The 16,462-nt window shown below is 51.1% G+C and overlaps 1 protein-coding gene across 1 annotated transcript in view; it reads right to left on the bottom strand.

Annotated features, from left to right (window-relative positions):
• Positions 1-13,839, bottom strand: part of LOC149346619 (uncharacterized) — a 30,075-nt gene extending 16,236 nt beyond the window's left edge. Inside the window, exons 1-4 of the mRNA XM_089541396.1 lie at positions 13,824-13,839; positions 9,666-9,775; positions 6,773-7,007; positions 2,879-2,980 (exon numbers count right to left, since the gene is read on the bottom strand). Coding sequence (XP_089397522.1) covers positions 2,879-2,980; positions 6,773-7,007; positions 9,666-9,775; positions 13,824-13,839 — 463 coding nt within the window. The remainder of the gene's footprint in view (positions 1-2,878; positions 2,981-6,772; positions 7,008-9,665; positions 9,776-13,823) is intronic.
• Between the last annotated feature and the right edge of the window lie 2,623 nt (positions 13,840-16,462).

The raw sequence follows: 16,462 nt of genomic DNA, 5'->3' as shown, positions 1-16,462 counted from the left end.
TACTCAACTTCGCAAGAAGAACAGAAATGTTGCCCTCAAAACTCCTGATCCACCTGAACGCTCTACCCAGGCCCTCTTCTCTCTTCGCCGCCGCGACAGCTTTGTGATCATGGTGATCGGCTGCTGATCGAAAGGCACAGGTTCCATCGGGGCCGCGGAGGTCAAATTTCAATCGAGGCGAAATTGTAAAGGCCCGTATACTCTGCCACATAAGGGTACGTTAAAGAACACCAGGTGGTCGAAATTTCCGGAGTCCTTCGCTACGGCAGCCCTCATAGCCTGAGCCTCTTTGGTATGTTAAACACCCATAAACCATAAAGCAATTTTCCCTCTTCAGCACTAACCGCACGGGAGAAGTTCCAGTTCCGAACTGTTCCAGTTCGAGAGGCGAGGATAAGACTAAGAAGTTAATAAAGTAACGAGCGAGAAAGAGATAAGACATTAGGAAAAAGTAGAATGAAAGGTAATGTAATTAGCAGCGTTTATAGCAATCTACCTATACAGAAATATCAGCATAATATAATAAGTGAAGTGGACATTCAATAAACAAAAAATTGAAACATTTATTAATGTGAAACCAATTTTTGTATGGGTAAACCACTAGCTAGATCATGCGATTTTCGTTGGTTTTCGATGTTTCTGGCTTTCAGTGAATCGAAGTAAATAAACAAAAATAAAATACCCGCGACTGGGATTCGAACCCGTTGTGGCACAAAAACATCAGCTTCACTAGCCGCAGCGCGATAGCCTAGTGTTCTTCCAGTCTCGACTGAGAACTGTTTGAGACACTTCGTGTTTAAATGCTCTGCATAGCAGTTGGCCCTGAGACCGTGTCGTGCACGAATGCTTTCTGATCAGCTGCCAAACTCTCCGCCGAGTAGGGCCACAAAATTTCTCCTCCATCCAAGGCAGGCACTCCATTAAAGTGAACCCGCCACCATGGTCTACACCCGTGGAATTAACTGCTTTCGAAGTGTGTTCAAGAGTCTGTATTAGATACGGCGGCGGGGCTGTCACACGCGCGCGGTTTCGCCTTCGTAACAAAGGACACAGTTGATCTCCGTGTCCGTATTTTGCACCGAGTGGGTGGAGTCATGGCCACTACATTTGCTCGGTAAGCTGAGGGCTCGCCACGCAGGCTTGCACATCTAATGTATTTGCGCTAACCATTCATTGCGATGCTGACAACATAACTACAAATGTGAGCGCCGTGGTGATGGTAACTGCAAAAGCACCTTGAAGGTAGCGCGTTTGAGTGCAACCGTGCTATGAATAATTCATCACGTAAAGTCTGTGTTAAAAATATACAGCCCAAGAGGTTCGATTTAAAGCCTTGTAGCGGGGCTCTTTAGCCTATTTGACGCCAATAAGCATAGGAGAGAGTTAAGGACATAAGTTCCTGCCGCCTTCGTGAAATAAGGACGCCTGAGTATGCAAGAGGACATGCGCTATACGGCTCAGAAGCAGACCCCTTGGACTGTATAGTTTTGACAAAGACTACCTCCAGAGGTCTACGCCAGTGCTTCATAACTGAAAAGTTCTATGATTAAGGGGCGTACACGTCAGGTGGCCCGTCTTCACAACACCTGTTTCGATATATTGCGCAAAGCGGCATTAAGAGCAAGACAATTGTTTAGGTATCCCACGTCTGAAAATAACAACATTACTACGCCCTTGTCTTCGCAACAAACGCCCTGGAACCCTTCCTGAAAACGTGACAAGAATGTACCCATCAAAACACCAAAGACAAGATTGAAGCTAATATGTACTGTACTAGACCCAGTAAGCCTTTATCGCTTGACAACAAATGAACAGGAGGCAAGCCCAGATAATTTGTAGGAGTAACTTCACTGCACTGCACCCAATGCCTGAAAATTTCGTTCAAAGAGAACAACAGCACGCTGACCTAGAAGCATAGATACATAAAATTTGGCTCGCCTGAACGGACCCGGAGCAGCCAAGGAGCGTAGACGATGCCAACACAGTGTGGCAGCACTCACATTTTAGAAGTATTTATGCCAGCCACTTAATCGTAAATACAGAAATTTAATTCTAGGGCCTCTCTGCAATAAAACAAAATTCCGGGGGGGGGGGGGGGGGGGCGGGGCTTTGTTGACCTAAAGTGCGGTGAGGCAAAAGCCTTAAGCGCGGCGTTGCTGCTTGTGTCACTGATGTGTGGTTAAGATCGTGTACGTCCTTCATCGTGTACAGCGCCTGTGTACGTCCTTCCTTGTTTCTTGTGTCCCGTCCTTTGCGCTGCTCCACCACGATGCAACAGCACCAACTAGCCCAGCAACTTGCTTTTCTGTGGTTAAGATGTTAAGCTTGACCTCTAAGAGTGGAACGCGACAGCATCTTGCAACGCTTCCAGGGAGTCCACAGAACGCCGTCGACCGTTCGGCTCTAAGCCTTGCTCGTCGGTAAATTGGTTCTTGATGAAAGAATATGTATTCTCGCATATCTCGGCGGACGCCTGAACCTCACCGTAAAGGAAGGGAGGAAGATGAGAGTGTACGAAGACGCCGTATTCACCAGACGCGCCTTTGTTCATTCCAAACCATCGAGCTGGCATGGCGGAGTGGATAGCGTGCTCGTCTCGCAGTCCGGAGACGCTGGTTAGATTTCCCAACGACCAATCTCTTACTCGGTCCCATTAATTTGTTTATTTTACTTGCATCATAACTATACAATCCCAATAATTGGTTGCATGGTTACTAGCCAAAGTACAACTGGCCCTGTTTGAAATTCGTGCACATTGACTTCAGGAACATTTCGACCAGTTGAAAAGCGTGAAATTTCTGTCGACAACTCCTGCTTACAACGATGAGGCATTAAAGGCTTCTGCCTAATAGAGGTCTGGTTGCTTAGCAGTACTCACCCGACGGCTGGCTCTTCGAACTGGCCCGACGTTTCGATACGCAGGTGTAGCCGCCAGCGTAAAGCCACCAGAGCGTCTGCGACGAGACCAGGCTAAAAGGCGCTGCATTCGAAAGGAGAGGCGGGGTTGAAGGAGTACCGGAAACTCAAGAGCAGTACTTCAATCACAGTGAATCCAAAGTTCACGCACATTTACATTCAGCCGAAGAAAGTGCGTGCCTCCAATTGCTTCTTTACCTATAGCTATACGGTGTCGTTGGATCAGAGTCTGCAAATACGCTCTGCCCGTTGTTACCACCCCAATCCCTGGGAAAATAGGTCACCCACCTAACCGGCCAGTTTCATGACCAAAACTGTACCTAGATCGACATAACACCGAACCCTCAGGCTGAGGGTTACGGGTCCCGTCAGAATATCTAACTTCCCCCCTCACCCATTGCAATCCTCAATGGCCATTGTGATGTATGGGCCAACTCAACTTCGCAAGAACGAGAACAGAAATGTTGCCTTCAGAACTCCATCCATCTGAAACCTCTACCCAGCCCCTCTGCTCTCTTCGCTGCCGCGGTGCCTTAGTGGTTTTGGCGTTCGGCTGCTGACCCGAAAGGCTCGGGTACGATCCAGGCCGCGGCAGTCGAATTTCCCTGGAGGCGAAATCCTATAGGTCCGTGTACTGTGTGATGTCAGTGCACGTTATAGAATCCCACGTGGTCGAAATTTATGGAGCCCTTTACTACGGCATCACTCATAGCCGGAGTCGCTTTGGGACATTAAACCCCTCTAAGCCAATCTCTTTGTAACAATCACTGGACAGGAGAACTGCAGGCGTTCGAGAGGTGAGGATGAGAGGAAAAAGATCATAAAGTAACGTGCGCGAGAGAGAAATGGCATTAAGGAAAAGAAGAAAAAGGATAAGCAACAAAATTAGGATGGTTCGTAACAACCTTACCAAACAGAAACATCACCATCTTATAGTAAGTGAGGTAAACACTTAATAAACTAAAAATGAAAACATTTATTAATGCGAAACCAACTTTTATACGGGCAAACCCCGAGCTAGGCCTTGCGATTCTCGTTAGTTTGCGATGTCCCTGCATTGTGTCGAGTGAAATAAATAAAATAAATAAAAGAGATGGATTTGAACCCGTGGAGGCGCAAAAATACTTTCGGTGGCCACTGCGCGAGAGCACTAGGCTTTCGGCGCAGCCTAAAATGCCAGGCGTTAAACTGCAACACACTCTCGCGCTGTGCATTCAACATCGCCTTCATCAACTAATACTAATATCGAACTAATATTCACGCTCTGGTCTATGGTTTGGTTTGGTTTGGTTTATTCGAGTTTAAAAAAAGGTGGTAGTGACAGAGATGTGTGCTGCCTGCGTTTTCGTGGACAGTGTTGTGGCAGAAACACCGCATTAGTGCAATGCGCGTTGGCGTTGAAAACACTGCTGCAAAAACTCTGCACTGGAGCATAGGCCGGCTTACATTGGTTAAATTGTAATTGATGAGGAAAAGGTTAAATACGCGCACGACTGCCGCCTGTATCAGTGGACGTGGTTATGGTGTCCGCGTGCAAGAAACTAAGATTTCGCACAATTTTTCGTGCCTATAGCATTGCTAAACCGGCAGGAATATTTGTTTCAATATTAACATAACCAACTACCATGAAATAATATCTTCGAAGCATAAAGGAAAATTGCTATCATTAACAACACCACATATAAACTACCCAAGGTAGCAAATCGCAATCCAACTTGCAACACTCACAACACACCTGGGGACAGCAAAATCACATTAATTGATCATTTTGCCGATAGGAAGGGTCATCAGCGTACACCACTTTTTTTTTACAGCCAACCCTGCACTTTTACTAAAAACCGCCATTATCCCCCACCTGCACGCCAGAACCCTCTTTGGTACCAAAAGTTACTCGCTGATCATAGGGATATCATGATTAATGTCGACAACAGGAGTAACAGTATCAAAACTCGAGGCAGCTAACATAAAAACAGCTCTCTAATGAAGTCCCATGCATCAAATAAAGAAATAGTTTGTAAACAGCGCAAAAAATTACAGCTCTGACCTATATTATTCTTTCTAGTCTAAGGGGAAACGGCAGCTACAAAATGACATATAGGGGGGTGAAACAAAAAGCTCTCCTCTTTAGTGAAAAAAATAGAGCTTCTCTAAAGAATTCCCTTAGCTGAGGAAACAATCACGACATAAAATTAGCGAAATATTTTAATGCATCCGGCTTCTTTGTAGAACTAAATGAAATATTTTACTCTAACTGACACGTCACATAATACAATAAGTTCCCTGCCAGCGTGGATGGTCGTTGCTAACACAATGCTATAGTAACTGTGCACCGCAGTGTATATTATGGAGCACAGCCAGCAGCTACCGCTTCCACAAGCGAGCTATTCACACGCCCCATAAGCCAATCATAGAGTGTCACACGCCTAGTTATGGAAGCATTGACAGCACTCGGTGCACTCAATATACAAGCCCTCAGGTGGGCTCTTAAATAAGGTTTGGTTTGGTTTGGTTTATTGGGGTTTAATGTCCCAAAGCGACTAAAGCTTTGAGGCACGCCGTAGTGGAGGGCTCCGGAAATTTCGACCACCTGGGGCTAAATAAGGATCCCTCAGCGATCGTGGCCACACTTGCTGGTCTTCAGGAGGCATGCGAGACATGTTCTCAACTGAGGTGCCCCAGAAAGCTGTCAGCACAAGTTAAAGCAACATGCACACATTTCCACCACCTGCATTTATCCAAGCGGTGAGTCACCAGTTATGGAACATAAAGGGGCTACAGCAGCGCACTAAGATTTAAAACTCGCACATTACCATATCAACTCAGAGTACGTTAGTGGGAAAAAATGTTTAGAGCAAAACGTCTTCAAGAACCTCTGTGCATTCATAAAATAAATAACCGTTATAAGGAGTGCACAACATCCGCGACGCTTACACCAATATCATTTCACTCCTGACGTGAGTAGGATTATGTTTAAAAGAAGTGCATGTCTTACGTCTTATTGAAGGGCTGTAGCAAATGCGCAACCTATCCAGAACCGTAACAAAAAATTCGGCAGAGACACTTTACATTGATGAAGTGTGAGAATGCGAAAGCGTTAGAGTTATGAGTCTTGATATGTTGCACAATCGATATGAGTCATGAGTATGAGTATGAGACATTTCTAAGCACACTTTGTACTAATATGATACACACCTTATATTGCGTTACTTGTGATGTGCTGAGTAATGCTACGTTACAGAAGGGGTGGGCCATACGTCATGAAAATAACTACGAGCCTTGATTCCGTTGAGTGTCAGGGGCTGAGTCCTACGTTCCAGAATGATTGTGTGTCAGGGGTTATGAGTATGACTATATGCCATAATTACGCGCACTTTGTACGTACTCTGTGCACCTTATATTATGTTACTCTTAAAGTACTGAGTCAGGCTACTTTGCAGAAGGAGTGTGTGATGCGTAATGACTATGAGTGCGCATGAAGACCGCGCTACTTCTAGAGTGCTGAATCGTGTTACGTTGCAAAAGTGAAGTGCTGAGTGATCATACATTGCAAATGATTTTGAGTGATTGTTTTTTTTTTATTGGGGTTTAACGTCCCAAAGCGACTCAGGCTATTAGAGACGGCGTTGTGAAGGGCTCCGGAAATTTTGCTCCGGAAATTTCGACCACCGGGGGTTCTTTAACGTGCACTGGCATTGCACAGCACACGGGCCTCCAGAATTTCGCCTTCATTGAGTGAAGACTCATGACTATAACTACGCGTCATGACTGCATATACTTTGTAGAAACTGCACAGACTTGAAATGGTTTGGTCCCATCTTCAACGCAAAAATTGCGGATGCGAGCGCTTCCGCCTCACCGGCTCCATAGGGGATGATGTGCGACCACACCGCGACTTGGTGGATGACGACTGTCCATCGCACGCTGTCCTCATCGGCGGCTTGCTCGCGCAGTGGATTCTCGCCGATTCCAGCCTGGCCCGGCTGTCTGCACGCAGAGAGTTTGCCGCGACAAGTCCTGTTGTACGCGGCTCCGCCGATCGGCCCTTGTGCGCATAAACTCAAAGGAACTCTAATGTTTTTAATCCAGAACAACTACGCGCAGTGATGTCCATGATCACGTCAGGTTGGAAACTAAAGTTTAAACTTATAGAATTAATTTCGCACATTGACGGAAACATGAGTGTGGAAAGTATGCGTGCTGTATATCACGCAATTTTCTTGCTCACTTAGCGGTTATACGAACGCGAACGCGCAGTACGTTTCTCATTAGTTTCCCAGCAGTGCATTTCTTTGCATAGCTTAAGATTCGGAGTAACACCAAACTCGGCGATTGTTTCTTTGTCTTCTACTTGTAAGCAAAATGAGATCCTGCTTGACTTTTCGCGATATTAATGCTTCACATTGAGCATACCACCACAGGCGTTATGTTGCCTTTCTGCTTTTATTTTAAATGGAGGGTGGGGGTGCTTGGAAATTTCCGCACACGACCTGAATATGCGAGGGGAACTCAGGAGAAATCTGGTACTTTTTTTAAAAGAAAATCATTCTTTCGATCGCTTTTATTAGACTCGGCAGGAAGACGCAATACTATCTTAACCCGTTAATATTAACCTCTTTAGTATGACAACTGCAATTATCCTGCAGTAAAACACATTTTTGGGCAACTTGGTAACATTCTTGAATCATCCCGGCAGCGAAGAGGAAACCACACACACACACACACACACACACACACACACACACACACACACACGCACGCACACACACACACACACACACACACACACACACACACACACACACACACACACACACACACACACACACACACACACACACACACACACACACACACACACACACACACACACACACACACACACACACACACACACACACACACACACACACACACACACACACACACACACACACACACACACACACACACACACACACACACACACACACACACACACACACACACACACACACACACACACACACACACACACACACACACACACACACACACACACACACACACACACACACACACACACACACACACACACACACACACACACACACACACACACACACACACACACACACACACACACACACACACACACACACACACACACACACACACACACACACACACACACACACACATTTGTCGTTACAGACGCTTTTCACCATTACGTAACATGTGTTTCAAGAAACGTGAGCTTCTCTGCAGTCACTGCAACCACTAAGGGTGAACTTGTCTGATGCCATCTACGTTCGTGGCACATGTTTAGCGCAGAATGCTTCCTAGGAATAAGAAAACACTCGCTGCCGAAGGTAAATGGCACGCTGCGTTGCGTTGCGACATTCGATGAAGCCTGGCAGGGGGCGGGTAGAATCCAGAACTAGACGACGTCATCGGGCTCTTCCCCACAAAACAACAGTGGCTGAGAAATCCTGAACTTCGGAGTTACTTTAATAGCCGATTTGTTACCCATCTATGTCGCACCAGGAAGAAACTCTTGAGTTTCTTTACTTACGCACTTTAGATATTCGAACCCTTGAAGTTCTCAACTGTGTACACCGACACTGAAAAAGGCAATTTTTGTGAAGCCTTCCACAAGGAAAAATTAATAAATACATGAAGTGTGCGACATTTATCAGAAACTCCGTACAACAAAAGTACGCATTCGAGACGTCGCCCACAACATATGCACATAGCTGAAGTTTTTTACGTTCAATGTGCACAATTTTTGACTTGCATACTTTAATATTACATCTCCTTATTTCATTTGATTTTACGACGGGCAGCGCGATGAATAATGACACGTAAACTTTTCTATTCTGCACGCCTTTTGCATGCCTTTTTAGCAGGAAATATATCGCTTGGAACATTTGGTACTGTGCGAGTTGAGTTGGTTCTTTTCCACGTTTTAACACGTTAAGACACATAATCAATCATAGCATTTTTCGAGGGGAATCGTTGGTATAATTCAGGAAATAGCCTAGAACAGCGCTACATATTTCGATCAATTGGAAGTCTTGGATATGCACAACCACCATATGGGCAATTTCTTCCCCTATTAAACCTGTACCATGGTTTCTTGGCCTATACAGTTTTTCCTTAACACAAGCGTCGGCAGAGCGTGGAGATACATTATTGGTGGCAAGCTAGCGGCTATAATATTTTCAAAATGATCGGTTTCTAGCAGGATATGTCACACCGATTAGAAGACCGCATATCTTGTCGCTAAACTGGGAACAATTCAGAGCAACGACTCAACACCCATTCAATCTTCGATTCCATATGAGGAGCGATGGATAATCGCATATGAAGCATTCCTTTCACCGATGGAGGCGACATTCTATAGGCCCGTCTACTGTGCGATGTCAGTGCACATTAACGAACCCCAGGTGGTAGAAATATCCGGAGCCCCTCACTTCACCATCACCATAACCTGAGTCACTTTTTACCTTTTGGCCAGTACGTCAGCTAGATTACAGGACACAATTCCGTCGAAAAAATTTCTCACTTAGCCATGGTAGCCCAGTCCCCACATTTTCACAAGGCGAACTAAGTGCTTATTAGTCAAAAAATAACCACTGAAAAGCTATGCAAATTTAGTTCCGTTACACTGGTTGTGAGTGTTGCAGCATATGAATTCTTCTCTTCTCCATATTATTTTAAAAGCACATTTTTAACTAAGATACACCAGGTCACCCCCAGCAAAGACTTACACTTGAAGTGTCCTTTGACTGCCACTCAATGCACGCCACGCTTATGATGCAGACGACCCAGCATGCATCCAGAGCTGCTGCTGTCATGTGCTGCTCAGTGGCGGGTCCACCTGCAGGAAAAAGAAAACCGGGTTTCCGCCGCCACAACGCCACCGCAACACAGTACCGTGGTAATTTTTAAGGCTAAAGCCTTTAATGCCTCATTATTGTCGACAGAAGGCTGTCAGCAGAAGCTTGTCAGCTGAGGTGTCACGCTATATATGGGTGCCCACCCGCGTAATCGCCTTTCCTCAAATACAATTTTCATTTTCGTCATTACGGCCTCTCTTTCTCTTTCTTCTTTCACACCCTCTTCTGGCCTTCCTCTACAAACGGATGACGGGTGTTCACCGAGATATTTGAGACAGTTACCACGTGATTTCCTTTATTCATAGCCCTTAAGTAGTAATTTCTCATTACTTAGTAATAAGTGCTTAATTATGTGCGACTGCATCCAGTGGTGACGTCACCAGTGCCACAGGGGCAGTCAAGTTGGTGCGGAAAACGCTTTCGCCTCTATGCACTGTAGACAGTCTAAGTGCCCCCTGAAGTTTTTGCCTAGTAAGGACAACTTATGGTAATGAAGGGTTAAGATTAAAGCAGGAAAGTATGAAACTATCTGGGTGGTAGTTTCAAACGGGAAATTTTAGGCTTGTTTCAGTTCGTAGTGCAGCGCCAGTAACTGATACCAGAGGAACGTGAGTTCGCCGAGGCAAAATAACGGAACTGCCATGAGCGCGTCTATACAGTATCATATGACATACTCACTTCAAGAATAAATTCTGTTAGAAGAACAAAGCGCTGAAGCTAAGAGCAGCGATTTAGCTAAGAGCTAAGCCAAGCTAAGAGCAGTGCTTAGTGCATTTTAGGGCTCTCTAAAGCGCAAAAGACAAAATGCAATTTATTCTATACCCCTAGTCAGACAGTTTTTGTGGTTTTCTCAATATAAACATTCATTCATGACGACTTCTATGGTTTAATGAAGGACACGAAACCTTGGCGCCACCCTTTTCTCGAAACAAATGTCAAAGGTTGCATTTTTCATTCATTCATTGCCAATATTTGTCCGTTCAATGTTTTCTGGCCTGCATTGCGTTTCTTTTCTGATGTACGGCTTCAGGTTGTTTTAAGGTTTTGTTTCTGGTGCCGCTTCTATCATCTCTGCTTGCCTACCCACCCACCCACCCACCCACCCACCCACCCGCCCGCCTGCCTGCCTGCCTGCCTGCCTGCCTGCCTGCCAGCCTGCCAGCCTGCCAGCCTGCCAGCCTGCCAGCCTGCCAGCCTGCCAGCCTGCCAGCCTGCCAGCCTGCCAGCCTGCCTGCCTGCCTGCCTGCCTGCCTGCCTGCCTGCCTGCCTGCCTGCCTGCCTGCCTGCCTGCCTGCCTGCCTGCCTGCCTGCCTGCCTGCCTGCCTGCCTGCCTGCCTGCCTGCCTGCCTGCCTGCCTGCCTGCCTGCCTGCCTGCCTGCCTGCCTGCCTGCCTGCCTGCCTGCCTGCCTGCCTGCCTGCCTGCCTGCCTGCCTGCCTGCCTGCCTGCCTGCCTGCCTGCCTGCCTGCCTGCCTGCCTGCCTGCCTGCCTGCCTGCCTGCCTGCCTGCCTGCCTGCCTGCCTGCCTGCCTGCCTGCCTGCCTGCCTGCCTGCCTGCCTGCCTGCCTGCCTGCCTGCCTGCCTGCCTGCCTGCCTGCCTGCCTGCCTGCCTGCCTGCCTGCCTGCCTGCCTGCCTGCCTGCCTGCCTGCCTGCCTGCCTGCCTGCCTGCCTGCCTGCCTGCCTGCCTGCCTGCCTGCCTGCCTGCCTGCCTGCCTGCCTGCCTGCCTGCCTGCCTGCCTGCCTGCCTGCCTGCCTGCCTGCCTGCCTGCCTGCCTGCCTGCCTGCCTGCCTGCCTGCCTGCCTGCCTGCCTGCCTGCCTGCCTGCCTGCCTGCCTGCCTGCCTGCCTGCCTGCCTGCCTGCCTGCCTGCCTGCCTGCCTGCCTGCCTGCCTGCCTGCCTGCCTGCCTGCCTGCCTGCCTGCCTGCCTGCCTGCCTGCCTGCCTGCCTGCCTGCCTGCCTGCCTGCCTGCCTGCCTGCCTGCCTGCCTGCCTGCCTGCCTGCCTGCCTGCCTGCCTGCCTGCCTGCCTGCCTGCCTGCCTGCCTGCCTGCCTGCCTGCCTGCCTGCCTGCCTGCCTGCCTGCCTGCCTGCCTGCCTGCCTGCCTGCCTGCCTGCCTGCCTGCCTGCCTGCCTGCCTGCCTGCCTGCCTGCCTGCCTGCCTGCCTGCCTGCCTGCCTGCCTGCCTGCCTGCCTGCCTGCCTGCCTGCCTGCCTGCCTGCCTGCCTGCCTGCCTGCCTGCCTGCCTGCCTGCCTGCCTGCCTGCCTGCCTGCCTGCCTGCCTGCCTGCCTGCCTGCCTGCCTGCCTGCCTGCCTGCCTGCCTGCCTGCCTGCCTGCCTGCCTGCCTGCCTGCCTGCCTGCCTGCCTGCCTGCCTGCCTGCCTGCCTGCCTGCCTGCCTGCCTGCCTGCCTGCCTGCCTGCCTGCCTGCCTGCCTGCCTGCCTGCCTGCCTGCCTGCCTGCCTGCCTGCCTGCCTGCCTGCCTGCCTGCCTGCCTGCCTGCCTGCCTGCCTGCCTGCCTGCCTGCCTGCCTGCCTGCCTGCCTGCCTGCCTGCCTGCCTGCCTGCCTGCCTGCCTGCCTGCCTGCCTGCCTGCCTGCCTGCCTGCCTGCCTGCCTGCCTGCCTGCCTGCCTGCCTGCCTGCCTGCCTGCCTGCCTGCCTGCCTGCCTGCCTGCCTGCCTGCCTGCCTGCCTGCCTGCCTGCCTGCCTGCCTGCCTGCCTGCCTGCCTGCCTGCCTGCCTGCCTGCCTGCCTGCCTGCCTGCCTGCCTGCCTGCCTGCCTGCCTGCCTGCCTGCCTGCCTGCCTGCCTGCCTGCCTGCCTGCCTGCCTGCCTGCCTGCCTGCCTGCCTGCCTGCCTGCCTGCCTGCCTGCCTGCCTGCCTGCCTGCCTGCCTGCCTGCCTGCCTGCCTGCCTGCCTGCCTGCCTGCCTGCCTGCCTGCCTGCCTGCCTGCCTGCCTGCCTGCCTGCCTGCCTGCCTGCCTGCCTGCCTGCCTGCCTGCCTGCCTGCCTGCCTGCCTGCCTGCCTGCCTGCCTGCCTGCCTGCCTGCCTGCCTGCCTGCCTGCCTGCCTGCCTGCCTGCCTGCCTGCCTGCCTGCCTGCCTGCCTGCCTGCCTGCCTGCCTGCCTGCCTGCCTGCCTGCCTGCCTGCCTGCCTGCCTGCCTGCCTGCCTGCCTGCCTGCCTGCCTGCCTGCCTGCCTGCCTGCCTGCCTGCCTGCCTGCCTGCCTGCCTGCCTGCCTGCCTGCCTGCCTGCCTGCCTGCCTGCCTGCCTGCCTGCCTGCCTGCCTGCCTGCCTGCCTGCCTGCCTGCCTGCCTGCCTGCCTGCCTGCCTGCCTGCCTGCCTGCCTGCCTGCCTGCCTGCCTGCCTGCCTGCCTGCCTGCCTGCCTGCCTGCCTGCCTGCCTGCCTGCCTGCCTGCCTGCCTGCCTGCCTGCCTGCCTGCCTGCCTGCCTGCCTGCCTGCCTGCCTGCCTGCCTGCCTGCCTGCCTGCCTGCCTGCCTGCCTGCCTGCCTGCCTGCCTGCCTGCCTGCCTGCCTGCCTGCCTGCCTGCCTGCCTGCCTGCCTGCCTGCCTGCCTGCCTGCCTGCCTGCCTGCCTGCCTGCCTGCCTGCCTGCCTGCCTGCCTGCCTGCCTGCCTGCCTGCCTGCCTGCCTGCCTGCCTGCCTGCCTGCCTGCCTGCCTGCCTGCCTGCCTGCCTGCCTGCCTGCCTGCCTGCCTGCCTGCCTGCCTGCCTGCCTGCCTGCCTGCCTGCCTGCCTGCCTGCCTGCCTGCCTGCCTGCCTGCCTGCCTGCCTGCCTGCCTGCCTGCCTGCCTGCCTGCCTGCCTGCCTGCCTGCCTGCCTGCCTGCCTGCCTGCCTGCCTGCCTGCCTGCCTGTATAACGTAACTTATGGGGTCGATCAACGGAGTGTCGTGGTCATTTAAGCCGCTTTTCTCACATCTCAGAACCGCCCGCTGCGTCAAAGCTAGCACCCCTTCCTAGATAACTAACACGCAACACTCTGGCGCAGACTACAGACACACACACTCCCTTCACCCCTTACCCCAGCCCATTATCATCCCTTCTTCCCCACTCTGGCCTGCACTCTATGCCCAGAACCCTTCGCCTCTTCCTTCCACATCATTTCCGTCTGCCCGGCGGACCCTCCCCCGCGGGACCTAGAGAACCTCAAGACCTGGGAGGACTGGGAGACCCTGCTGCGCTCGGAGGACCCGGCCGTGCAGACCATCGCCACCGGCCGGCCTGCCAGTGTTATGGACCTTCGGAACATAAACACTTGAGTGCAGTGGGGTCGTGCGGGGACCCTGGGGCGTGCCCCGAATTCCTCTGTAAATAAAGTTTTCTCTCTCTCTCAAAGCTAGAAGCGAGTTGAACTTCTAGGCTCGAGTAAGCTTGCAGGCAACATGAAGAAGGCATCCGCCTTCTCAGGATGGGGCGGCAATTGGCTCGGCCAAATTACGCTTAGGCTCGTGCTCTGTTCTGTAAAATTTATACGAGGAAAATTTTTCATTTTTCGTAATATCTTTTTCCTAAATGAAACAGCGCTAAAAAGCGCATTCTTGGTATTCGCACATATTCTCCAAGATATGTGTCTTCAATAGCACAGCTATGCAATAACGGTGACAAAGTGGACGGAAAAGCGCTCCGCCAAAATGCCTTAGTGAGCGTCGGACCCGCACACACACAATAGTAGACAATCGCGGCATGCAAGCTAAACAAATCACTAATGAGCAATGTGTAGCACTGGAATAAAGAGAGAGTTGGACGTCAAAAATAACTCACCTGGCCAACGTAGTGTGACAAACATTACAGGACTCGCTGCCGCCGGGAAGCCAGCACGCGATGCAGATATTCCACACGATCTCATGGCCATCGACATCAGGAGCAGCCGTGTGGTGCTGTCTGCATCGTTACGCAGAGTTTGAAAACGCGCGGCCCATCATGGCCCAGTCACAAATGCACGTCAACCTACACATTGCCTCGATTATTATCAATGCTTGTCAAGCTATCCACATTTCGACGGATCACTGCAGCAGAAATAGATGTGAAATTTTACTATCAACAAAAATTATTTGCAAAGATTGAACAGCAAATTCACAAAGAAACAACGAGCAGGAGTAAATGAGAGGAGTTAAACAGCAAATTACAAACAATTCATTATTTGGAAAATCAAGTTATTCACTGGACAGAGCACACGTTGTCCTAGAGTTACCATATAGGAAATTCACTGAAAACGACCTCAAGTCGGGTGATGAGAGTAACAGGGGTAAGTAACGTCATTTGGAAGAAGACGCAAAGAAGCTCATGCTTGGTCCACAATCAAGTCCCCATTTGCAAAAGATTAGCGAATGTTCGAATAAACACGCGATATTTGTTTTAACGTTGAATTAAAGGCATCGTTCCTTGGGGGTCGTGTGATCCTCTCGGCTATTGCCGTCACCGGAGGCGAAATTGTGGTGCTTGGAAGGCGTTTGACTGTAGTAGTGGTGGTAAAACCCACAGTAGGTGTCCTGAAGGACACTCGGCTAGCCTACACCAAGAACAAGGAACATTGAGACAAAGTGCTAAAAAGTGCTTCACTGCACGACCAGCTTCGGCTGTCCAGGGGGACCGCGCGGCGGCGAAAAGCTTTGGGCTCTCTGTGCCGACGTGGGAGCTGACTGTATTAGACCGGCTACGCCAGTAATGAAGTACTATGTTTAACTTGCACGTCTATTCTCGAAATAACTTAACTTTCAGGTAGTTTAGCAGGTTTTGAACTGTCCCACCATTCATTTTGTGAATACGTGCTTCTCCACCGCGGGCGATAGTAGATCAATCCCACTCAGGACGCAATTACCTCCAAGCATGAACGCCAGGTGACGCCTCTGGTTCGTACTGAAGGCTGAACCCCATGGCAGCGTTCCTTCGGCGTCGCAGCAGCATCTCGGTTGGTTTGGTTTTGGTTTATGGGGTTTAACGTCCCAAAGCGACTCGGGTTGTGAGGGACGCCGTAGTGAAAGGCTGCTGAAATTTCGATCACCTGGGGTTCTTTAACGTGCACTGACATCGCACAGCACACGGGCCTCTAGAATTTCGTCTACCGCCGTCACCGGAGGCGAGATTCCGGCGTTTGCACTTCTGATATTGGCTTCAATTTTCAAAAACAAATTTCTCATTTTTTTTCTCCACTGACCAGTGTGCCTGTTGGACTAGCTGACCAAAGGCCCCCCCCCCACACACACACGCACATGCACACACACACACACATATACACAGGCACGCACACACATGCCCATAAAACATGTGGAGCGCGGCTAGAAGTCTTTTCGGGAAAAAAAAAGTCACAATAGCGTTGCTGTAAAATACCCTCAAAAAGCGATCCACCTGAGGTAATGGTTACGGTTTACGGAAGTTTAACGTCCCAAAGCGACTCAGAGTATCAGGGACGCCGTAGTGAAGGGCTCCGGAAATTTCCGCCAACTGGGGTTTTTTAACGTGCACTGACACCGAACAGCACACAGGCCTCTAGAATTTCGCCTTGATAGAAATTCAACCGCCGCTGCCGGGATCGAACTCGCGGCTTTCGCGTCAGCAGCCGAGCACCATAACCACTGAGCCACCGCGGCGCACCTGAGGTAATGGTTATGGGTTATGGAGGTTTAACGTCCCAAGGCGACTCGGGGTATGAGGGACGCCGTA

This window comes from Amblyomma mixtum, chromosome 4 (genome assembly GCF_055824585.1).
Source record: "Amblyomma mixtum isolate Tamu chromosome 4, ASM5582458v1, whole genome shotgun sequence".
In the NCBI taxonomy this organism is placed as follows: domain Eukaryota; kingdom Metazoa; phylum Arthropoda; class Arachnida; order Ixodida; family Ixodidae; genus Amblyomma; species Amblyomma mixtum.
The sequence above is the reverse complement of the archived record's forward strand: the minus strand, read 5'-3'. Positions and strand labels throughout refer to the sequence as shown.